Source organism: Carcharodon carcharias, chromosome 37 (genome assembly GCF_017639515.1).
Source record: "Carcharodon carcharias isolate sCarCar2 chromosome 37, sCarCar2.pri, whole genome shotgun sequence".
Taxonomy (NCBI): Eukaryota; Metazoa; Chordata; class Chondrichthyes; order Lamniformes; family Lamnidae; genus Carcharodon; species Carcharodon carcharias.
In genome coordinates, this window is record NC_054503.1 from 4,058,236 (window position 1) to 4,084,112 (window position 25,877).

The following is a 25,877-nucleotide window of genomic DNA, read 5'->3' on the forward strand; positions in this document are numbered from 1 at the left end:
GAATCGGAGCCCCACCCCCCCAGTTTGAGAATCTCAAACCATGGGCAGAATCGTCCCAGGTTTGCATTAAGTGCGGTAGTGGGCATGAGAATCAACATTTTACCCGTCGGCCGCAATGGTGGGTTTTGGTGCTGTATCATCCGCTTCCAGCCTCATTGATTATGCAGCCACAGGAAACACACTATCCCGCTGGGCAGGTGACCGCTGAATCACCCACCACGCTGCTACCTCACCGTTTCCTCACTCCGGGTGCCATATCCAAACTGAAGCCTCGCACACAGTTCTCAATGCTTGCCGCCCAGGACTGCTCCAGTGAAAGCCAAGAAGAGTTCAAAGACCCGTCATTGGAATGCCTTTTGGAGGCCCATCGTGATGTCCTCCACCTCTGCTCTGGCCGCAGGAGGTCCGGCAATCTCACTACTTGGCATGGGAGGCGGTGGTTGGGAGTCAGTGCCAACGCTGCACAGAAGATGTTGGCCATCCAGTGCAGAAAGAGGATGAATGATCTCATCCGTGCTGCCAGGGTAAGGCAACCATCTCATCACTCTAAACTCACACACTCACCAGCCCATCACACATTCACTGGCATCTCACTCACTGCCAGCTCAAGGGACATCACCACTCACTCTTTCACACATTCCCTCACATCTCCAACCGGCCTCCTCAGCCCTCACCATCTTGAGGCCACTTGCACAGATCAACATGTGCCCCCACACACACCCTGGGATAACCCTCTTCTCCAGTATAGCCCTCGTCCTGCAGACTCTTCCCTTGCCTGAGGCCACTTCTTCCCCATTGCCCAAGCAAGCCCTCGTCCAGCAGCTGTTGAAAAGCCACCCCTGCCTTAAGGCTGGTCTGGTAGGTAGAATCCTGCTCATCAGCCTCCCTAAAAGTGATGTGGTGCTGCCTACGAAGCCTGGTGCTGAGCGCTGCCCAAAGCAAGGTAGGCCAACAAATCGCGAAGTCCCGAGCAAAGTGCAGCTTGCCAGGTGAACATCGCATACATACAGCGGTGAAACACGTTGGCATGCAATCACACTGACCTGCCTAGAATACTCAGTGTTGGGGGGGGGAGAATGATTCCGTACAGCAGGGCTTATAATAAGATGCTAAAGTGTTGAAATCAGGTTCCTGACGTGCAGCGGCGAGAAATGCAGCCCGCCACTCATGCGTGGAATGGAGGATCGCAAACTGGCTTCACAACAGCATAAAACTGATTTTTGGCTATCTCGCCATCTTGTCCGCTCACACCCGCCATGATGCCAGACGCCAACGGGGCTGGATGGTTCTGCCCTATGTGTTATAGCTACACAGAAAGTTTCAATGCCTGGTATATCCTCGGGTTAGTTCATCGGAGCTGGGTGTCAGCAGGAATGAAGAGGGCCAGCCAATGACGGGTAACAGAATTAGGGATAGTTCTTGCTCCTGATCGCTGTGTGCTGGAAGGTGGATAATTCTGTGGGATGAAAACCTCTCTTTCACTGCGACGTCCCCCCATGGATGATACATTCTGCCGAATCATGAAGTGTGACCCATTGGTTACAGCTGGAGTCCTCTGCCTGAACGCTCACCACCACCTTCTCAAGGGCAACTAGGGATGGGCAGTAAATGCTGGACCAGCCAGTGAAGCCCACATCCCATGAATGAATGAATAAAAAAAAACAGGAATCCGAGCTTGAATATTGCTGAAAAAAGTGGCATGCCGTTGAAGCTTTTTGTCTTGTACTCATCAGGACAGATTTGCAAGAACACCAATTGTAAAGGGAACAACAATTTGTACTGCATACGAAGAGAGTGCAAGATGAAAAGCTTTGACAGCATTTCTCTTTTTTCAGCCAATCAGCACTCTCTTCTCATGCAGTACAAATTATTGTTCCCTTTACAGTTGGTATTCTTCTGAATCTGTCCTGATGAGTGCAAGACATAAAGCTTCAATGGCATGATTCCTTTTTCAGCAATATTCAAGTTCAGTACTACCAAGTGACGAGGAATTAGAATCTTAAGGAGAGGAGAAAGGGTGAAATTAGAACAACATTTCTCTACGTGCCACAAGAGAGGCCAAGAAACACTGAAAAGAGCAGCTGCTGCAGCCATTATCTCAATAACAGAGTCCATCGACGAATGCTATTCCTGGAGTACTGATAATTTAGGTTTGGCTGCCCATAGGGTGTTGGGGCTCTGGCCTTAAAGTACTTGCAAGCACAAAGTGTGGGAGAGCAGAGGGCAGTATTACGATGAAGCCGAGGGATGTTATATACAGGGTGGGTCCCCATTTCACTAGCATTTTCAGTGGTAAATGTATAGTGGGCAGCAGGGGAGATGTAATCTGAGCAAAACAGCAGGACGTTCTTTTCTGTGGGCCTTTGCAATCCTGACCTCACCCAATGGAGCAGAGCTCACTGTATAGTGATTGGGAGCAGCTCCTCAGCTTGAACTTGTTCTTTTGTCAGCTCACTGAGCACTGCGACCAGTGCTGGCACCCACTTGCTGCTCCCAGGGGAACTCAGGGAAACCCACCACGGGTCGGGAGCTAAAGTTGGGACTTTCCAGGTCTGGCCAGCTCAGTTGGTTGAAGCTGTTGAGCCATGGAGAGGAGGCAGTTTTTCCACCCACACATGTTTTCTGAGACAGTGAATGACATGCTCCTGAAGTTTTGCCCTTCAGCCAGTGACTGGGAGGTGTTTAAGATCGTCCTGGAGGGTTGGGGCGAGTGGCGGAGGGGTGGTGCCTTTCTTGCAGAATTCCTGCTTGGCTGGGATTGGACATACGGCTTGAGCACCCACCTGGGCAGGCTGCCTAAAATCGATTTGGGATTTTGAAGCATTATTTTGCCAGGGGGTGCAGCAAAACCTCAAATATTGGCCTTTCCGAGTTGCTTGAGAAGTTGACAGTGGGTGCTTCTCCAGCATGGCTTTAGAAAGGAAAATCCAGGATATTGACCTGAGCCACCATGAAGGAACAGTCATACAAGCCCAGAGTGGCGTGTAGCTTAGAGGACAACTTGGAGGTGATGGTGTTCCAAGGAAATTCCTGCGCTTGTCATTTTTGTCCATTTTTTAAAATCTCTTCTGAAGGCATTGACTCTTTCCTTGGTGTCTGGTACCCTCTAGTACCTCTCACAGGTTATATAAGAACATAAGGAATAGGAACAGGAATAGATCATGCGGTCCCTCGAGCCTGCTCCGCCATTCAATAAGATCTTGGTTGATCTTCTTGTGTTTCGATTTCCACATTCCCATCTACCCCCGATAACCTTTGATTCCCTTGCCTAACAAGAATCTATTTACCTTTGCCTTAAAAGTATTCAGTGACTCCGCCTTTGCAAGCCAAGAGTTCCAAAGTCGCACAACCCTTTGAGAGAAAAAAATTTCTCCTCATCTCTGTCCTAGAAGGGTGACCCCTAATTTTAAAACAGTGACCCCCTGGTTCTGGACTCACCCACAAGAGGAAACATCCTTTCCATGTCCACCTTGTCAAGGCCGCTCAGGATCTTATACACTTCAATCAAATCACCCCTCACTCTTCTAAACTCCAGTGGAAACAAGCCCAGTCTGTCCAACCTTTCCTCATAAGACAACCCACTCATTCCAGATATCAATCTTGTAAATCTCCTCTGAACCGCCTCCAATCCATTCACATCCTTCCTTAAATAAGGAGACCAAAACTGCACACAGTACTCGAGGTGTGGTCTCACCAATGCCCTGTATAACTGAAGCATAACGTCCCTCTCGTAATAAGGATAGCATTCCATTAGCCTTATATTTTATGGATGTACTTTGGCAATAAGTGTTGGTGTCTGTTCCATCAACCTGGGAGGGTGATATCTCAGTGCTAGTCCTTGCTTGAATTCCTGAATACTTTTGAGCCAGAGGTTCACTGGAGAGCCATTAGGAGTACACTGGCTTATTTCCATCCCGCCCCCCCTCTCTGGTTAGAATCTGATACTTTGCTTTGATGTCTTATTAAGAGCCTTTGAAAAGTTATGCAGGAGTGCAGTGCACCATTTGGCTGTTGCTGCTTTGGGTGCTGGCAGAGTCCCTGGCCTTTCGTGCTGAGGCAGAGCAAAAGGATAGCTTGCTAAGCTGTGAACCATCTGAATATCTGCTTACAAATATTTGCACGAGCAATGCATTTTCTGTGTTTCCTGATTGCAGCTTTTCATGTCTGACTCCGACTGGCTTTCAGTGTGTTTCTCTCTGAGCTTATGCCTGTCTCTCGCTGTGTTCGAGGGGTGCTGGCCATGCTGCTCAGCCTCATATAAGTGCCTGTCTTCATGTCTGAGGTTGGGCCGTGAATGGTGAAGTGGTGGGGTGGCCGGTTTATGGGGCACATGGCCAGGCCTGATATTTTTCCCCCCTCCCGAGCCAAAGTCCTCACTTTCCCAACACTTGTAACCTTTGGGAGCAGGAAGACCAGGCTGCTTTTCTTACGCAGTGTTGGGTCAAAGTTTGGTGCCCTTAGCGCTGCTGGAGCTGAAACGAGCTTAAACCGCTTCTTTAATATAGGACAGTGTTCTATTTCAGGCCCCTGGAGGCCAAGATCGGTGGGCTGGGAGTCGGCTACCCTTGAATCTGAGCCTGGGTAAAAGAAGGAAAGGTTTTGCAGCGTCTTGCTTGATCCCAGGTGGTCCCAAAGTGCTTTACAGCCAGTAAAGTTCTTTCGAAATGTAGTCACTTTTGTAACATAGGAAATGCAGCAGCCGATTTGCACACAGCAAGCCCTCACAAACAGCAAATGTTAAAATGACCACATAACCTGTGATGAAGTACTGGAAGGCAGCTGGCAGAACTAAAGCTTTGCAGGAATGTCTGCCTTCACAAGGGAAACACAGGGGATGGTAAAAGCAGGCAGATTGACTTTTCTTAATAGAATTTGGCACATTGCTAACTCGGCTCTCAATTTGGATCAAGCCTGAAAAACGCAGTAAACAAGTAACTGCTCTACCACAGGCTGTATGTAGGTCAAGGGAGTCTGTGGCTCGGCTGAACTGAAAGGAGCTGTGTTATTTTTCTTGGCTTCATCTCTCCGAGCCCTGTTGATGTTAGCTGGAGGAGTGCAGTTTACCCTCCCTCCCTTCAAGGAGAGTTTAGGAAACTGGCAGAGAAGGAACTTGTAATTCCAAAGAAGCTAAGAAGAAGAAAGTTGTTTTTTTCCCTCTCTGGGGTACTTTTTATTAACGGGCCGGTCACTGAATTAGATTCACTTCCGTTGTGCAGAGGGCCAGAAGATTCCAGTTCCACACGTCACAGCTCACAGAGACTTTTCCAATCAGGAGCAACAAAAAAAAAATGAAGGGGAAAGAATTATTTTACCTCCATCCACCCCCACTCCAATTTTGGCTTCCTAAAAGGCCACACTCTTGCTGTGGTGCAGTTCTGGTACTCACCCCCTGACCATTTATATGGGAGCCAAGTCAGAGAGTGTCTGCTTGGAGTGAATTCAGAATGGATCTCTGGCAGTGACTTCTGCTCACAGACCAGACTGAATCTAGGGGGTGACTCCATGTTAAAGCAAGCTGCACAGTATGGTTTGTTTTTAATGGTTTTGGTTTGAGGATTTGCCCCTTTGGTCCCTATTGTTACTGCAACTTGCTATATTTCTCCCCTCTGGCAATGGGGCATAACACTTAAGGCCATTGTAAGGGTGCTCAACATCACATCGGTGGCCTGCGGGAGGGCGAGTATGATCTGAGAATTCAGACTGACTGAATTTGTCTAAGCCCGAAGCCAGACTAAGGCCAGGAGTCAACCTCGGTCTAGAGTTGGGCTGATTCTACAACCACTCCCTCATATAAGGGAGAGTCTTTCACTGCTATGGAGTTGGTACAGTTATGTGTTTGAGGATTATGACCAGCTGGGGTGAAACCTGCAGTTTGAATCTCCCTCCAGGTTGGCTGAATCCAATCAGATCTTGGCCTTCCAGATAACATCACCGTGAGGCCTGACCGACAAGCATCGGTGTATTTTCACAAGGGTTGGAGTTTTCCGTGAACTTGGCCTTGCCCTGAATCAATTTATTACCCGGTTGCTTGATGAGCCTTCTAAATAGCATAAAGAGTGACCAGCTCTGGGTGTACCAAGATAACAACTTGAGTTTCTATGATGTAGAAAGAGGTCCCAGGCTGCTTCACAGAGGCATATAGAAGTAAATGGAAGCTGAGCCAGTGAAGGTGGCATTAGGAGGTGTGACCAAAACAATGATCAAATGGGTGGACTTTAAGGAAGATCTAAAATGAGGAGAGGCAGGTGCAGGGGAATTGCAGAGTGTGGAGTCTAGGTGGCTAAAGGCACAGCTGCAAATGATGTGGCAAAAGGAAGGGAGAGGATAGAGGCCAGAGACAGAGGAACTACGTTTAGGAGTAGGGAGGGGAGTTTTTATAGGGCTGGAGAAAGTTAAAGAACTAGGGAGGGGTGAGGTCGTGGAGGGATATACACACAGGAATCAAAATTTTAAATTTGCGGCATTAGGGGGCCAGAAGCAAAGGGGACTATCCAATCGCTGGACTGAGGACACGTACAAGGAAGTCTTTGAGTTGATGTTTAGCTGTGCAGTGTACAAGGCTGAGACCCTGTCCTTCAGACAGACCTAAGAATCTGTGGAATGCAGCAGGGAATGTAATGAGTGCAGGGTCCAGATTTACTCATTTCCTTTGAAGCCACTGACTGCCCTTGCTGTTTACATAGGAGCAGACAGCAGGGAGGGAAATTGCATCCTGAGGCTTAATCAGACCCTAGCTAGACTACATTCAGCCTCCTTTTTTTTTAAAACCCTCCACAAATTTTCAACCCTCCACAAATTTTCAACTAGGAACACACTGCGATTGAAAGAAGAGGTTGTGAAAAACAGGCGCGAGGAGGGACAATCAAAGGGAACAATCTGGAACAGTATTGGAAACAAGTCCGACGTAAAGGTGATTCAAATGCTTGAGAGGCGTTTCCGACAGCTGGCTAATATGCTGATTCTGGAACTAACCCTATTTTTTTAGGATCAAGCCAGGAATTGGTTTACCCTGAAACCCATCAGTTCAGGATTATCTGGTCCGCAAGCAGCCTCACCAGCAGTCCTTAAAGGTGCCGTACCAAAAAGGTGCACCTTTTAAGAAAAGATACCTACAGATAGTCACTTGGTGGTGCAGAACTTGAGTTTTGCTGAAAAAAAAGACATGCAGTTGAAGCTTTTTGTCCTGCACTTGTCAGGACAGATTTGCAAGAATACCAAATTGTAAAGGGAACAACAACAAACTGCCGGAACCAATAAATTGTTGTTCCCCGTATAATTTGGTATTCTTGCGAATTTGCCCTGATGAGTACAGGACAAAAACCTCGACAGGGTGTCTTTTTTTTTTCAGCAACACTAATCCACTTGAATGCGGAGAGATGAACTCTCCTCCCTCCTCCATAATAAATCCCCCTTCCTGGAATCACCCGAGACCCTTGGTGGACTTCCTAGCCAGCCAAATCTCTCCCCCCCCAATCCTGGTATGTTGCCCCCCAGGCTGCAACTGGTGCCTGCAGCTCTCACTGGTACGTTTCTAATGAAGGCGGCCGATTAATTTCTAAACGTAGCTGTCTTCAGGGGCTAAATGGGGCTAGGATGCAGTTCCAGGGACATCAACAGCTCCTTTGTCCCACATCTGCTGGCCATTCGTCAAGTGCTAGACCATGAATGTCTGTAGGCTATTTGACTGGAGGGGGCATCGCAATCACATATTTGAATCAAATTGCCCTCAGTTGACACTCAAGTGTATGAATGTTTTGAGGTTACTGGATAATGATCAGGAGCAGTTAATCCTGGCAGCAGTAAAGGGTGTTGTGATAACACATAGTGTCCCTATCCTAAATGGAGGGAATAATTAGCCAAGATTCTTGCTCCTGATCACCATTCAGCAGCACCCCCCGGTTGGAAACCGTATGCAGAGGGAGCAGAAGAAGAATTAAGATTATAACAGCTATGAGAAGCTTTAGTTAAGTGGGGAGAAGACAAAAACAGGGGTGCTTGTCATTGGAACAACGCAGGCTAAGAGGAGATGTGCTGGAGGCATTCAGGAGTAACGAGCTTTGCTGAGGTAAAGAGGGAAAATCTATTACCACAGGTTGTAAGTCAGTGACTAGAGAGCAAAAACTCAACATCATCATTTGAAGAACAAGGAGAGAATTTCTTTTTAAGCAAAGGGATTTTAGGGCATGAAATGGTCAATCAGAAACCGCGGCAGATGCAAAATCCACAGATTTTAGTAAAAGAAAGTGGGTAAATATATGAAGAGTATGGCAAGGCAAATAGATTAAGGGGATAAGGGGATAGCTCTTCAAAGAGCCAGCACCATTGCAGTGGGCCAAATGCATGAGTCTCAAGCTGAGGGTAGGATTGGCTTGGCAGCTCCGCCCTCCAAAGTCAAATAGTCTGATGACACCCATTTCTTAGGAGAGCGGGAGAAGAGTGGTCACTCTAGGCGAAGTACTGGAGAGCACCTGCCAGGTGTTGGGAGCTGTGATTTAGGGGCAGGAGGGGAGGAAACCTAAAAAAACGAAGCAGTGGCAGACTGCTGTGTGCCAAATGTTACTGGATCCAGGGTTGTGGCTGACACATATCCTGTTTAGAAAAAAAAAAAGTAGGACAGAATAAAACAAATTAAATTCAACGAATTAACAGCTAACAAAAGAGGGTTCTATCTGGTTAAGCCTGTTGTTGTCCGACTGACTTTTCCAGAGCCAGTGCTTGAAACAGTTTTGACAGATTGGCCTTAGTGTTACCCCAGGAGAAGCTCATGTGGGCATTTTTCTGGGACATGTGAAATGGAATGAGATTAATTGGAATAATGAGACCCTGAAACTAATCCCGATGATTCATCAGAGGAGCGCATGGGGTCCATCAGACCTGGGTCGTCTTCAAAGAGACGCTTGTTTGTCAGTCTGTTGTGGGTGTCGTACTTTTGAAGCCAGAAAACTGATCCATTTCAGGCAGTGTGCCCGGCTCCCCTCTTCTCGCCTGTTCTCTCTCCCTCCCTTACTATCTCTCCCTGCAGTTCTTTAACATTCTCAGTCTCTTTTCAGCAGGTCAGTCTTACATTATTCTCCCTTCTCCTTTCCTCCACCCCTTGTTTTGCTGCCTCAGTTTTATTCCACCTTCTCCCTCCATCCTGATGACATTTTCTCTGTCCTTCTCTTGCTATGTTTTTTCTGTTCCTCTATTTTTCTCAATTGTGCTTATTGCTGAATGTGTTTCTCGATTGAATTCTTGTTTTCTCCCTCTCTTTATCCATGTATCTTACTGTCAGTTTTTCTGCGATCTGTTTCTATCTCTCTCTCGCTGTGTTGTTTCTGTATTTCTTGCTTTATCGTCCTGTATCTGCTTTGCCCTGCCCCTGATGTGAGGCTTTCTTTCCCTCTCTCTGTGTGTAAGTTTTATTCCCAAACTCCTACTTTTAAATGTTCAGACAGCGCCTCGGGTCATGTGGTTAATAAGCCTCTCTTAACATACACAATGCTCTTGTGTGACGGTACAGACCATCTGCTTTTTAATTACATCCAACACACTCTGTCACGCGGGTCCAGAAATTGGTTTGAAAGTTACTCTTAACCCCAAAAATGAAGGGACTGCTTTTGATCTGTAAAAACAGTTTTTTTTTTAAAAAACACTCTGATATTTCAGGGTGTGACTTATATCAGTGTGTGGTATAGCAAAGTGTTAGAATGACGAGTGTGGCTTATAGCAGGATTACAGTGAAGTCACGTGGAGTATACAAGCAATGACAACTTGCATATATACAAAGTATTTAAGGTATTTCACAGCAGCATTTTTGAACAAGGATTGACACTGAACCATGCAAGGAGATATTAAGGCAGCTGACCAAAAAGAGGTTGGTTTTACTGAGCATCTTAAAGGGAGCCCAGAATTGGAGAAATGCAGACACCTTGTAGGATGTTTTGATGAAAGCTCAACGATCTGAAACATTAACTCTGTTTCTCTCCATAGATGCTGCCTGACCTACTGAGTATTTCCAGTATTTTCCAGGTTTATTTTGGATTTCTAGCATCTGCAGTATTTTGCATTTGCACCTTGTAGGATTGTGGGGGCTGGGGAATTACAGAACTAGGGGGGGAGGGTTGAGAGGCCATGGAGGGATTTGAAATCAAGGTGTTGCTTAATGGGATGCCAGTGTAGGTCAGTGAACACCGGGGTGAATGATGAATGTGGCTTTACGTGAGTTAGGATATGGGCAACAGAGTTTTGGATGAGTTTAAGTTGGTGGAGGGTGGAAGATGGGAGCTAGCCAGGTATGCGTTGGAATAGTCAAGTTGGAATAGAACAACAAAGGCATGGATGAGGGTTTCAGCAGCAGATGAGATGAGGTGAGGTGGAGTTATTGAGGTGGAACTGGACAGAATAATGATGTGTGCATATTTCAGAGTGTTACCATCTGTGTTAACTGCTGCCCCTTGCAAGCATCAGTGGAAAGGAAATTTCAGTGTAATAAAGCAGAGTGTGCAAGGGAGGACTACAGTTGATGGAGGTGGCCATATGGTTGTGTGGGAGTTGCCAGATACCTAAGGAAATTCTAGCAAACGTATTGTCCTGTATAGTATTGAGTCATATTGACAAAGGACCCAAATCTGTTTGGGTGTGTGTGTGTTGTGGTGGTGGTGGAGGGGTGGCATTAGGTAAGAACTTAATGGAATTGAGGGGCTTATCTTATGAAGAAGGGTTGAGCAGGCTGGGCCTATACAGCTTGGAGTTTATTAGAATGAGAGGTCATCTTGTTGAAACATAAGATCCTGAAGGGATTTAATAGGGTGGATACCGGAAGGATGCTTCCACTTGTGGGAGATACTAGAACCAGAGGAGACAGTTTAAGAATAAGAGATCTACCGTTTAAGACGGAGATGAGGAGAAATTCTTTCTCTCAAAGAGTCATCAGTATGTGGAAATCTCTTCTCCAGAAAGCAATGGAGACTGGGACATTGAATTTATTCAAGGCTGAGTTAGACAGATTTTTGATAGGCAACGGAGTCAAAGGTTATGGGGGGCAGATGGCAAAGTGAAGTTGAAACCACAACCAGATCGGTCATGATCTTATTGAATGGCGGAGCAGGCATGAAGGGCTGAATGGCCTGCTCCTACCCCTATGTTCCCAAAAGGATCTTGCTTGTTTGAGGCTCAGTAACGAAGCACCCGGCTAATATCCTTGCTTTGGGTTACTTACTATGGATGTACCTGAAATTGGTGAGACAGATTGGCAGCAAGGACCAGAATTTGCAGGGGGAAAAGAGTGGAATAGGAGAGGAGAGACCCCAGTGAAAGGCCAAGGGCCATGGTGGAGGATAGCACCAAGGTTCAGAAGAGAGGACAACATAAATCAATAAGTAATATTTCTTTAAATTATTCATTCAGTGATCAGGTGACACCCAGCTTTGGATTTAAAGACCTAAGGATTGTTGGTGGAAGGTGATTCATTGAGTCATTTTTCAGAGCCGCTTTCTCGCTGATGTGCCAAAGGCAATAAGTTCTTGCAGGGCTGAAGTTTTACCGGTCCTGCTTGCCCCTTGTCACCATGTCTGAATTGTCATTACTGATGTGTCAGTCTGAAAAGTTGAGCCCAATCTTCACCCTCTGGTTGTGAGGGTGGGAGAGGTCAGGGGGAAGAGTTGAACTGAATGATTTTCAGGAGTTAGAACTCGAGACAAATTTCCTGCTCAGCACTCAGTGCACTGAGGCCAATTATAGCACTCCTACCGTCCCACCATCGGAGTTCAGCAGTGTTTGTCAACACTGATGGGGATGGACCCTGGGGCTTTCTTGTCTGTGGCTCAGCTGCTCACTAGGTAACACTAGAGGTTCCCCAGATTTGTTGTTCTCAAAATGAGGTGTTAGAACTAGAAGCAGTACAGTGAGTCTCAATTTTAACAGAGTGTGAGTGCAAAACAGAGAAAGGGTGGGGCAGTGTGTGTGGAGCTTAGGAGGGGCGAGAGAGGGAAGACCATCAGTAGACAGACGAAAAATGTTCATCTTGTGAGATGCAAGGCGAGGGAAGTGTCTGTGACCTGGCAATTAACAAATGCAAGAGGGTTACTGAAGAGCTGCTCAAAATGTGGCATCAGTGTTCAAGTCTTAAGGTAGATGTGATTTGTTAGGGAATGTATGTTGGACCATGCTGCTGTCTGACAATTATAGCTGTGATGATCTTCCTTGAGGTACTCAGTATAAAAACACATTGAAGCCCTGAAGGTTAATGTATCTAAATCATTGAAAACTTTCATCCAGACCAACATGATTGTGCAATAAAGCAGTCATTGTATTGTTTGCAATGACTTCTTTAAAAGCACGTACTGCCAGTTAATAAACAATTAGAGGAAGAAGATAACCTCTCACAGCAATACAATGAGACCTTGACGCAATCAACAGTTTTACTGTTGAGATAGCCTGAGTGGGCAAACCTATTCCCAGTGTGGTACTGAGTAATACAGACTACACTCAAATAAGGAATGGCCATTTGGCTGAAGTTTTGAAGGGATGCCAGGCATCCTTAGGTCTCTAAGATAAAAACAAAATACTGCGGATGCTGGAAATCTGAAACAAAAATAAAATAGCTGGAAAAACTCAGCAGGTCTGACAGCATCTGCAGAGAGAAATACAGTTAATGTTTCGAGTCCGTATGACAAAGAGTCATACGGACTTGAAACGTTAACTGTATTTCTCTCCGCAGATGCTGTCAGACGTGCTGAGTTTTTCCAGTTATTTTTTATTTTTGATCCGTAGGTCTCAACCCTGGTTGGATTATTAAACACCATTTTATCTCACCAGATCATTATGCAATCAATGTTCTGGATGGCGTTTTTGGATACTTGCTTGCTACAGTCATGATGAGAAATTTTGCTTTGAAGCCTATTTGATTGAATTTCACACAGGTGTGAGTAAGGCACTAGGCGTGTTAGAATATAGGTGACTGGACCAGAAAAGGATTAGACCTGCAAACTGATCCATGTCTCATACTAATGGTGCAGGCTTGGACAGGTCTGTGTTTTGTCAATTGAGGGTTTGGTGTTCACTCCTCCTGAACAAATAAGGGCCTTAAAGTTTTTTTAAAAATTCTGGGAACCCAGATTTGAATCCTGCCCTCGATGACTGAGCTAGGTGATCTCAGGTTGGGTGGGTGGGGTAAGGGCCTGCGGTAGCTCACTCATTGGGTTAGGGAGAGAAAAGAGAGTCAACGACGCTAACCATTTTGTATTGTTGTTCAGTGTTTCCTAATGGAAAATGCAGGGTTGGGAGATTGGACCACCCCCTGTGTTCAAATAACTTGCCTGTGAGAAATGACGTTGCTTGCAGTGGCAGAAGAATGCAGGGGTTGATGAAATCAAGCCCCAGCAGGAACAGGATTGGAAGGGAGTTAGCAAAAAAAAAAAAATTCAAAGGAAAATAAATCTTTTTTTTTTTAAAAAATCGTTCCGCCCGCTTCAGCGAAAGCATATTTTAAATTACCAGTCAATCCTCTGTGGTGTTACAAAAGGGAAGGGCTGATTTTAACTCCCAAAGGTAGGCAGAGATCTGGTGCGGATCAGGCTGCCTTGTTATATACCTCATCCCCTCCACTGAAGTTGAAAGTTAAAAGCAGTCCAGGGAGTCGATACCAAGGGCGGGATTTTCCACGGGATCGTCCGGTCTCACCGAAAGCCAGTGCCGGGCTGCTGAATCTCCCGCAGAGGGTCCCGCCACCACAGGGCTGGAAAATCCTGGCCCAAGTGTAACCTTTCAGCGAAGCTGGGCTGGAAGCCCAGGTTAATCAGATCAGTGTGCACAGATGTCATTCAGTCCCCATTTCAAGTCACATATTTTGGTCGGCACCATGTGTGGGCGCTATTTCAGATTTGCGGTCCTGGAGGCCATGTTGGGGTCCAGATGTCTCTTGGACAGTTTTAGATTTTTAAAGGGCTGCTGGGGGCGGTGGGAACCGGAAACCCACTCACTGCCAATTAACGGCCCACTAAGCTTCTTTTGGAGTTTGTTAAGGGGTCAGTCTGGTGAAGAATGGAATTTTCTATGTCTTTTTTTCTGGCAAACACAAACAGTCTGGTGCACTTCAGTGTTCGAAAGTTTATTTGTGTTTATGCTAAAGTGAAATCTGATGAGCCACTCAACACTGGGTCGATGGATCGAATCTTGCACCATAGCTTGGCATCTATGGCCATTTTCTGCCTTGCTTCACCTCCTGGGCTTCTAAGGAGTCTATACGGCAAGGCAGTGGCAATCCCAACATGGCTGCCACCTGCCTTTGCTGCTGATGCCTCCTGGAGGTGCTTTGTGCTTCTAAATAGGCACCATGTTCGCCTCTTGCCCAATTGGGTCATGCATTTAAAAATAGGGTCCTGGAATTCATCTGGGTGTCAAGTTCACGAACCTTCTTTGAAAATCTGGGCCTCTGTCTTTATAATGCAACTATAAACTCCATAATTATCCTCTGGGTGAAAATATTTGTCTGAAAAGCTTCGGCTCATGTACCCTGGATTTGAAGCCTTCACTAGTTTTCCATTTTCTAGACGTCAACAAGTAAAATAGGTATGATTAGGAGTAGTAGTATTACCCCCACCGAGCTCCACCACCACCCCCAACACACCCCTCCCCTCCCCATACCACACCAAAGAGGTGGAATTCGAACCTGTTGTCCTTCTTATCTGCACAGCTCAGTATAGAAAGTAAAACTACGCATGGGGAGAGGTGACTGGATCTGTTCACTTTCCATCAGAGTATCCTGGAGACCACGCCATTGTTTGCGTTTTCACTCATTTTGCTGTTCCATTTGTTTTGCTTTTGTGCCTCCTGTTGACACAAGTCTGTCTCCAAATTCCAGTCTTTTTTATCTTCGATCAGCGAAAGATATTTCTTTTACCTGAGTAAGCCGTCGCTCAGTAGCAGCCAATGTTTCTTTTCAGGAGGTGGCTATGCCCTGTATGTCCAATCGTGCCTTTGTCAGCTCACACCCGCCTTACACAAACAATGCAATTTTATATCAGTAAGAGGCAACAAATTCATAATAGGTTCTATGAGGACTTAGTGTTCCTTAGGTTTCCACTCTTTCTTGTCCTTCATGTCTAAATATTCCACTGCTTGAGCCTTCAACTCACAGCATCTACACAAAATCACTTCCTCTATGGCATCACAGAACTAGTAATTAATAGTTGTTTTTTATTATTTCAAGGACTGTAGGCATCGCTGGCTAGGCCAGCATTTATTGCCCACCCCTTCTTGCCCTTGAGAAGGTAGTGGTGATCTGCCTTCTTGAACCACTGCAGTCCATGTGGTGTAGGTACACCCACAGGGTAGTTCCAGGATTTTGACCCAGCAGCAGTGAAGGAACAGCAAAGGAACAGCTGACATAGTCCCAAGTTAGGATGGTTTGTGACTTGGAGGGGAACTTGCAGGTGGTGGTGTTCCCATATGTCTGTTGCCCTTGTCCTTCTAGGTTTGGAAGGTGCTGTCAAAGAGCCTTGGTGAGTTTCTGCAGTGCATCTTGTAGATGGTACACACTGCTGCCACTGTGCATCTGGTGGAGGGAGTGGATATTGGAGGTGGAGGATGGGGTGCTGATCAAGTGGGCTGCTTTGTCCTGGATGCTGTCGAGCTTCTTGAGTGTTGTTGGAGCTGCATTCATCCAGGCAAGCAGGGAACATTCCATCACACTCCTGACTTGTGCCTTGTAGATGGTGGACAACCTTTGAACAGTGAGGTGAGTTACTCTCTGCAGAATTATCAGCCTGTGACCTGCTCTTGTGGCCACAGTACTTTTATGGCTGGTTCAGTTCAGTTTCTGGTCAATGGTAACCCCTAGGATGTTGATAGTGGGGAATTCAATGATGGTAATGCCATTGAATGCCAAGGAAAGATGGTTAGATCCTCTCTTGTTGGTGATGGTCATTGCCTGGCACTTGTGTGACATGAATGAAACTAGCTACTTATCAGCCTAAGCCTGGATATTGTCCAGGTTTTGCTGCATATGAACAAGGATTGCTTCAGTATCTAAGGTGTCGTATTATGGTGCTGAACATTGTGCATCATCAATGAACATCCTCACTTTTAACCTTATAATGGAGGGAAGTCATTGATGAAGCACCTGTGGTTGGTTGGGCCTAAGACATTACACTGAGGAACTTCTGCAGAGATGTCCTGAGACTGAGATGATTGACCTCCAACAACCACAACCATCTTCCTTTGTGCTAAGTATAACTCCAACCATTGGAGAGCTTTCCCCCGATTCCCATTGACTCCGGTTTTACCAGGGGTGCTTGAAGCAATACTCGGTCAAATGTTGCCTCGATATCAAGGGCAGTCATTCTCACCTCACCTCTTGACTTTTGCTCCTTTGTCCGTGTTTGGGTCAATGACGTAATGAGGTCAGGAGCTGAGTGGTCCTGACAGAACCCAAACTGAGTGTCGGCGAACAGGTTATTGCTGAGTAAGCGCCGCTTGATAGCACTTCAATGACACCTTCAATCACTTTGCTAAAGATCAAGAGTAGACTAATGTGGTGGTAATTGGCTGGGTTGGATTTGTCCTGCTTTTTGTAGACAGGACTAACTGGTCAGTTTCCCACATTGCTGGGTGGATGCCAGTGTTGTAGCTAAACTGGAACAGCTTGGCTAGGGGAATGTTGTCAGGGTCCACAGCTTTTGCATATCCAGTACCCTCAGCTGTTTCTTGATATCATGTGGAGTGAATTGAATTGGCTGAAGACTGGCATCTTTGATGCTAGGGACCTCAGGAGGAGACTGAGGTGGACCATCCACATGGCACTTCTGCCTGAAGATGACTGCAAATGTTTCAGCCTTGTCTTTCGCACTGATGTGCTAGACTCCTCCATCATTGAGGATGGGGATATTTGTGAAGCCTTCTTCTCCTGTTAGTTGTTTAATTGTCCACCACCATTCATGACTGGATGTGGCAGAACTTTACAGCACAGATCTGATCTGTTGGTTGTGGGATCTCTTGGCCCTGTCTATCGCATGCTGCTTCTGCTGTTTGGCATGCAAGTAGTCTTGTGATGTAGCTTTATCAGGTTGACACCTCATTTTTAATTACGTCTGGTGCTATTCCTGGCATGCCCACCTGCACTGTGCACTGAACCAAGCTTGATCCCTTGGCTGGTGGCAATGTAGAGTGGGGGATATGCTGGGCCATGAGGTTATAGATTGTGATTGTGTTTAAATCTGCTGCTGCTGATGGTGCACAGTGCTTCATGAATGCCCAGTTTTGAGTTGCTAGATCTGTTCGAAATCTATTCCATTGAGATTGGTGGTAATGCTACACAACACAAGGTGGGAATCCTCAATGTGAAGATGGGACTTCATCTCCACAATGACTGTGTGGTGGTCACCTCTACCAATACTGACATTGGCAGATGCATCTGCAATAGGTAGATTGGTGAGTACGAGGTCCGGTAGGTTTTTCCCTCTTATTGGTTCCCTCACCACTTGCCACAGACTCAGTCTCACAGCTGTGTCCTTTAGGACCCAGCCAACTCAGTCAATACTGGTGCTACCGAGCCACTCTTGGTGATGGAAACTCACCCAAAGTACGTTCTGTGCCCTTGCCACCCTTAGTACTTCTTCCAAATGGTGTTCAACATGGAGGAGTAGTGATTCATAAGCTGAGGAGGCAGGGAGTAATCAGCAGGATGTTTCCTTGCTCATGTTTGACCTGATGCCATGAGACTTCATGGGGTCCGGGGTCAATGCAAAGGACTCCCAGGGCAACTGCCTCCCAAATGCATACCACTGTGCCGCCACCTCTGGTGGGTCTGTCCTGCCGGTGGAATAGGACATACCCAGGGAAGGTAATGGTGGTGTCTGGTACATTGTCTGTCAGGTATGATTCTGTCAGGCTGTTGCTTGACTAGTCTGTGGGACAGCTTTCCCAATTTTGACACAGGCCCCTAGATGTTAGTAAGGAGGATGGCTGGTGTGCCATTATCATTTCTGGTGCCTAGGTTGATACTGGGTGGTCCATCCGGTTTCATTACCTATTGACTTATCTGTTGTGGTTTGATACAACTGAGTGGCTTGCTAAACAAAAACAGAATTACCTGGAAAAACTCAGCAGGTCTGGCAGCATCAGCAGAGAAGAAAAGAATTGATGTTTCGAGTCCTCATGACCCTTCAACAGAACTGCTCATTTCTGTTGAAGGGTCATGAGGACGCGAAACGTCAATTCTTTTCTTCTCCACCAATGCTGCCAGACCTGCTGAGTTTTTCCAGGTAATTCTGTTTTTGTTTTGGATTTCCAGCATCCGCAGTTTTTTTGTTTTTAGCTGAGTGGCTTGCTAGGCCATTTCAGAAGACAGTTAGGAGTCAATCACAAGATGCTGTGGGTCTAGAGTCAATGAAGGCCAGACCAGATAAGGATGGCAGATTTCATTCCCTTAAGTGCATTAGGGATCCAGAATGATTTTTAGGACAACCAACAACAATTTGGACAAGCTTTTTTTTTAAATTCCAGATTAATTGAATTTCCACCAGCTGGCATGTTGGGATTTGAACCCATGTCTCTAGAGCATTTGCCTGGGCCTGTCCAGTGACATTACCACTATGACACTGTCTTCCCTCTACAGCCCTGGCTGATTCTACCCCCCCCCCCTGCCCCGGCCCCTACCCTCTTGCACCCCAGTCAAGGAGAAAACTGTAGCACCCTACACATCCCATCCTCCCCAATATTCCTGTTCGATGTGCTTCAGTATCTCTCACATAACATATATGGAGTATGATTGTGGGACATGCTGTGCCATTTTGTATCTGTCACAGTCAAGGAGGAGGGGCATTTGGCCATGTCCATGTCCTCGTTGCGGAAGAAACTAAGCAACTGACAGCTGCTACAGCTTTAATGTTCCATTGAGATGGTTCATTGTTGCTGATGTATGACTAAAGCTCTTTCATGCTTCTGTCACCCTGTAGGAATGTGGTTTGGGGTGGTTTTGTAGTCCTAGGGCAGACAGATTGAAATCCTACCATAGCAGGTGGGGTGCCGACAAGGCTGGGCAAGCAAATGTGGTAGAATAACAAAAGAGCTTGTGTTGATATAGCATTTAATTGCACCACTGGTGGCACCTCAAAGTGCTTCGCTATCAACCTTCAAAAGTGTTGTTCTGCAGGCAAACATGGGAGACAAGTACAGCCCAATTCCATCAACAACAATGGAGATAAATGGCCCGTTAATCTGGTTTTGGTACTGTTCATTGAGGGAGGAATGTTGACCAAGATACCAATGGAAACTTACTGCTCTTTGAATTCTTAGTTGCATAGGCTCTTTCTCTTTCACCTGAACAATGCCTCTTGGACAATGCAACATTCTTTCAGTATTGTGCTGGATTGTCAGACTAGTTTGTAGGCTCTAGTCTCCTGAGTGGGGTTTGAATGCACAGTCCTCTGACTGAGAGTTGAGAGTGCTACCAGTGAGCCATCGCTGACAAGAAAAGCAATGGCAGGAAGATATGCTGATTCAGGTAAACTCTCCCATTCAGAATGAATAAAAACCAGTCTTGTACAATTCCCAAAATAATTGGAAGCAGGATTCTGGGCAGCTAGGCCGCCAAACCAGTTTTATTTACCTATTTCGACGCATGTGAGTGTTTAGTTGTTTTATTTAAAAAATTTCTTAAACAGTTTCAAGGCTTTATATGCTTTCTTACCCTATCACATGGAGAGATACAAACCCACATGGGACCCTCTGATACCTCAAACCCAATCCCTCACATGGGCCAAGATAGTGAGCAAGTTGTTTGGCTGCTGGGAGGAATCTAAACCAAACCAAATTGATGCTGGGACCACTCTGGTCTAGGTGGATCAATTCCACCTAGGCAGTGAATTGACACATTGAGGGAGCAGAGTCTTCTTAGATTGCTTGGTCTTTCTGTTCGCCATAAATTTCCTCATCCCTCACAGACTGCTTGCAAACAAACAAGAGCCACAAGGGACACACGCGGATTGCAGATCCTGGTAGAGTTAACTGAATGAGCAAGAAATGCTTTGGCATTGAGCGGGTTCCTTCTCCAGGGCAAGTAGGTCTCTCCTACGGTGATGGGTTTTTCAAAAGGGTGGCAAAACTCACTGGGTGAGGCTGGCAGGTTGGAGTGAGAGGCGGGAAGAGACAAAAACTACTGAATGAGTGAGACAGCCCTAGGTCTTAAACCGGTGACTTGGCTGGGAGTGTTGCAAACTCGCAAGCTGTTGAAAGATTGTTCCTTTGGTTTTTGTGATAGTCAAAGAGGTTTTAATCAGATTAAAACATAGCTTTGTCACATTAAAAGAGCAGTTGTTGACTTAATGTTGGCAGCAATGTGAGGCTGGCCTCAGCATGCCATGTATCAGGGAAGCAACCTTGGATAATCACTAGATAGAACTGGATTTGACCCTTTGCAAACTATACTTCCTTCACAGCTGTCAAAACACAAGCCTTTTGAGCTTCAGAATATAACTGGTGCAAAAAAAAATTCTGTTTCCAAAGCAGATTGTTCTGGTCTAAATTCTTTTTGAAGCTTTCATGCTCATCAAAGTGAAGGATGTGAACTGGGGAAAACAAGGCCTGCCATTTTAGGCACCCTGGTGCTGAAGTTCTGCGAGAGTTTTGCAAATCTCTCACTAGAGTTACTGCAGGACTCCAGGGAAACTCTCAATGTCAACATCAAGCATTTCCCTTCTCCTGAAGGTACTGACTCCTGCTCGGGAATATTTCCATGGTTGTTGTTCTACCTATCATGCCTCACTTGAGTGGCATTTCCTTATGACTATCATAGAATCGGTTACAGAACAGTAGGAAGCTACTTTGCCCAAAGCATCCGTGTTAGCTCTCCATAAGAGTAACTAGACAAGTCCTACTCCCCTTCACCTTTTCCTCGTAGCCTGGCAATTTGTTTTCTCTTCAGATAATTATGCAACTCTTTTTTTGAAAGCCACGATTAAATCTGCCTCCACCACCCTCCCTCTCAGGTGGTACATTTCAGACCCTAACCACTCACTGTGCAGAAGCATTTTTCCTGATATCACCCCTGGTTCTTTTGTCAAACAATTTCAATCAGCCCTGCATGGCCAATAAACCACGGTGCCCGTTACAGCCTAATGTGATCCTGTCCTCACTTGACATTCATATTCCAGAAGTGTGACAAGTCAAAAAGTTAGTTCATTTCGCCTTTCCTTGACAGTTTATCGAGACCAACTGCAGAGGTCTAATTCATACAATCAGTCAATTCAATATTTCCTAACTCTACTTCTCTCTTCGCTGATGCTGGCAGACTTGCTAAGCATTTCCAGCATTTTCTGTTTTCATTTTGGATTTTCAGTATCTGTTGCATTTTGATCAGTATTTTCCTAGAGTTTGTTTGTATCTGGGTCTGTTTGACTATTTTAGCTAGACAGTCGTCGGGAGGGAGAGAGATTTCACTCATCATCATTAATCTGACAGAAATCAAGACCTTATAGTCTACGTGTCATAATTTGTGCTTGTTCCTTTGTTGTGCTGGAACAGCTCAGTTGGGCCCCTTTTTCTTGCAATTCAGAGAATTCAGTACCATTTCTGATAGATCATTCCGTTTAGATCACAAGGTTTGTAAGGTATGACAAAACCCTTTAGTACTCTGGATCTGTCCCCAGAGAAATTGGTGATGGGTCTTCTTAAGTGACTTGCTTGGACCATTTCAGAGAGCTTAGAGAGTACCAAGTAGATGGGATGGAGTCACATGTAGCAATCACATAGGTCAGACTGGGTAAGGGTGGCGGTTTCCCGTCCCCTGAGTCAGTTGTGTTTTTATGACAATCCAGCAGCTTTCATGATCATTTTCAGGAGCCATCCCACAAATGATCAGATTTATGGATGGTGTGTGGGGCTTAGATTAAACCTCCTGAGTCTGACTGCTGCTGCTCCTTTCTTCCAGTGCTGTGAGCCCGAAGCAAGCACAAAAGTGAAGTAACAGACCTTGTTCCAGCCAAAGAAGCGGCAGCGATTTTGTTTCATACTTTCAGAGACGGAGAAACTGCATAAAGGTATGTGCTTTCTGACTAACTCCCCCTCATATCCCACAGGCACAGTGGGGCACAGAAGTGTTTGTGAACACATCGCAATTGAAGTCAATGTTTATTTCAAAAATAACAGATCTCCTGGGGCACTGCTTACAGTCAAGTTAGATCCACATCTTAATTAGAACAGGAGCGTTATTCCATGCGAAGTACATGGTATTAATTCTGTTGCTAATGATCTGTCCTTTTCCCAAAGTCTAATTATTTTGAATTACTTATTTCCAGGACATCCTGAAGCCAACCAAAGAGCACTTACTGTTGCTGGGGACTTCTTAAGAGATTGTTTGATACAAGGCATAATGTTAAAATGTATAACAAACTTATCTCAAAACTAGAGAGAGAGAGAGAGATACCTTTATAATATGTTTAAAAAATCAGTGTCTGCATGTACTTCTTGTCTACCAAGCCTTGCCTGTTGTCAATTTTTCATCAGTTACATTTACAACCAAAACTGCCTATTTTAATTTGTTACGCCATAATCACACCCTCCCAATAGTGGTGTCATTTTGTTCCCTTAGTTTTATATCTCCTGGCTCACCCAGGGAGAAACACCAGTGCTTCAACCAATTCTATACTTCAAAATTCTTGTAAGCTTTTCTAATTTATGACAAGTAAGAATATAAAATTATACAAAACAAGGAATAAAAGTATCCTTTAAAATTTGAACTTTGTCCCCGCAGCTGGTCCCATTATTTCCTGTCCTTTTGTTCCAGTGCACCTGAAGACCATTGCTAATATGATACGGCAACATAATCTAATACCTGTACACAATTTCTATCTACAAATGCGTGCTTTCTATTGTCACACTATTTCAACTTTTCCATTAGAAATTTCTATGTCTATATTTATAAAGCAGACTCATCATGCTCTAATTTATCTTTGTCTTTTTCTCTGTTGAAATTGCAAAGTGTTGCTAGGGTGTTGTTGAACAACTGTTGGCACCCTTTGGCACTTTGCCCAAGTGGTCATTCTTCATGCATGAGCATAGGGGCTGCGTGTTGGCAGGCTTTTCAACTGTGGAGACATCACTCCCAAGCCTGATATCTGTTCCCTATCCAACATCAACAATTGTGCACCTTCAACTTCCGTAGCAATCAGGTACAGACCCCCAGCCCCTTCTCCCTCGAGTTCAACAGTACTAAGGCCAAATGAAAGACGAAATTTAGTTTCACCTTATAGCTAAGCTAACTTAGCTTATGTAGCATTGGAATCCAAGTCATTGCTGGTCTGTATGACTTTGTAGCACACCAGACAGTGCATTCACCTATTAAGCCATTAAGGTGGAAAGGAAATTGAATCTAGAATAGAATGGTGCAGCACAGAAGAGCCCACGATGTCTACGATGGCTCTTTCAAAGAGCAATCCAGTTAGTCCTAATGCCCCCACTCTTTCCCAATATCCCTGCAATTTTTTTTCTCCATTAAGTATTTATCCAATTCTCTTTGAAAACTACTGCTGAATCGGTTTCCGCTACCCTATCAGGCAGTGCATTCTAAGTACTATCTGCTTGTTACATAAAAGTTTTTCCTCGTGTCATTTCTGGTTCTTTTGTCAGTCACCTTACATCTGTATCCCTCTGGTTATCAACCTTTCAGCCTGGAAACAGTTTCTCTTTACTTACTCTGTCAAAACCCTTCACGATTTTAAACTCCTCTATCAAATCTCCTCTTAGCCTCCTCTGTTTTAAGGAGAACAAGCCCAGGTCTTCAGTCTCTCCATGTAACTGTAATCCCTTATCCCTGAAACCATTTTAGTAAATCTTTTCTGTACTCTCACCAAAGCCTTCCACATGCTTCCTGAAATGTGGGAAACAATGTCCCAATTGAGGCCAAACTATGTTTTATAAATCCTTGATTTATCCAAGATCCCATATACATTATTATGTTTTGTTAACCTATCCTTCCTCCTTAAAAAAAACTCCTCCAGGTCTCCCTGTTTTTGCAACCTCTTTAAAATTGTACCATTCAGCTTGCATCATCTCTTTCCATCCTCCTACCAAAATCTTATCGCCTCACACTTTTCTGTGTTGAACTTGGCTTTTAATTACTAATGCAAGCAATGGTAATAGTTGTTAAGGATTCAGACCCCCCCCAGATAGTGTTACACCTCGTTAGCCTTTTTCTTGTAGGTTGGCTAACGCTTTGCCGCTTTTGACTTTGGCAGATGGCTAAAAAGGAGGATGATCTCGACGTGCTGCTCCCCAACTGGTCAGGAGCAGCTGCACATGGATTCAGTATAAGTGGTGGTGATGATGGGATCTTCATCAAGGATGTGGTGCAGAATTCTCCAGCAGGAAAAAGTGGAGTGATGAGGGAAGGTATGGGTCCTGCTTTCCAATTGACGGCTTTCCTTGCCCACAGTTAAGGTTGAACTAATGGTCTAATTCTTAAACAGTGAGCCTCATAATCTCTCAATTTATTATATTAAAATGAAATTATAATTACCTTCACTCTTGGAGAATTTGCTGTGATATTGTTAAAAATATGCAACTTATTTAAAATCACCTAATGATCAGAAACCTAGACTTTTGGGTTTGTACAGTCTTAAAGTCACCATTACAGATTTCAAGATGCATTGACGGACCTCCCTGGCTGTGTTTACCATACAATGGATGATGCACTGCTTTATAAGGACAGAACTATTACACTATATGTTACACAATATGCTATTTTATTACAGTAGCTATGTCTCTCCAAAACTGCAAAGTCTAATTATTGTTAAGCAAATGCAGGCTGAGGTCATTCAGAGTATAATTGCAGTACTGTCAGGAAAGCCATTCTGTTTATATCGTCTCTCCCATTCTTCTGCAAAGTCTAATTATTGTTAAGTATATGCAAGCTGAGGTCACTCAGAGTATAATTGCAGTACTGGCAGTTTCAGGCCCCAGCACAAAGGTATGTATCATTATATGATTACTTTATACATCAGTCTCTATGTAACCTGTATTGGTAGGTTTAAACTATTAATTTTTGCTTTGCTGATGGACAAAAGAAACTATATTATGAGTTAACAGATATTCTATTGCTTCTTAATTTCCATAGCTAATCTTATTTTCTGAAGGCACTGGCTCTTAATGAATTGCAGGTTTCAATGGTTGCCTCTGGTACCTCACCCAGGTGGCCACATCTCATCACAATGAGTGTTAGCAAGCTATTGGACATCACCATCAAGCGCCATTCTATCCTCAATGAAGGTCCAGAAATACCTGCATATTCCAGCACAAGTCACTGAATAGAGTTCAGCCAGACATATACGAGGGCACTGAGACCAATGATAGCACTATTCCTGCTGGCTCAGCTGAAACCAGTTAGTTAACTCGGCATAGACTAGGGATCATTCCTGTCTTATCTCAGATTGACACTGAACAGGGCACTCGCTTGATGAGCCTTTGCAGTTTCCGGTCCCTGGCATCCTCTTTCTTGCTATGCAGCCGGGCTCTCGTCTAACTCTGGGCTGAGCTTGGCTTTTATCTTGAAGCTTCTCCGTACTTTTTAAACATCCTGCAAACCTGAAAGGCACTGTAGAAATACGATCTTTTTTTCCCCATCTTTCTCTTAGGTGACCAGATTGTGAGTGCAACTATCTACTTTGATGACATGGGATATGAAGAAGCGCAGAAAATACTACAGACTGTGGATCGACATACTGTGGGACTGAAGCTACATCGAAAAGGAGAAAAGCTTTCTCCTGGGGGAAGTTATTCTTGGAACCCGGAATGGATTGAGGCTACAAGCCCAGATGCTGTACTGGTATGAGCAGCACGTTGAGTAAAGTCACATTAAAATTATGGTTTTTTTTTTTTACAATTTGGAGTTATAAAATGATGCT

General features: G+C 45.0%; 1 protein-coding gene across 3 annotated transcripts in view; it reads left to right on the forward strand.

Annotated features, from left to right (window-relative positions):
- ahnak (AHNAK nucleoprotein) overlaps positions 1–25,877 on the forward strand; it is a 56,352-nt gene that overhangs the window by 9,192 nt on the left and 21,283 nt on the right. For all 3 annotated transcript variants that reach the window (XM_041179870.1, XM_041179871.1, XM_041179872.1), the window contains exons 2-4: positions 21,908–22,016; positions 24,213–24,366; positions 25,608–25,798. In XM_041179870.1, the coding sequence (XP_041035804.1) occupies positions 24,213–24,366; positions 25,608–25,798 (345 nt within the window). In that variant the 5' untranslated portion in view covers positions 21,908–22,016. The remainder of the gene's footprint in view (positions 1–21,907; positions 22,017–24,212; positions 24,367–25,607; positions 25,799–25,877) is intronic.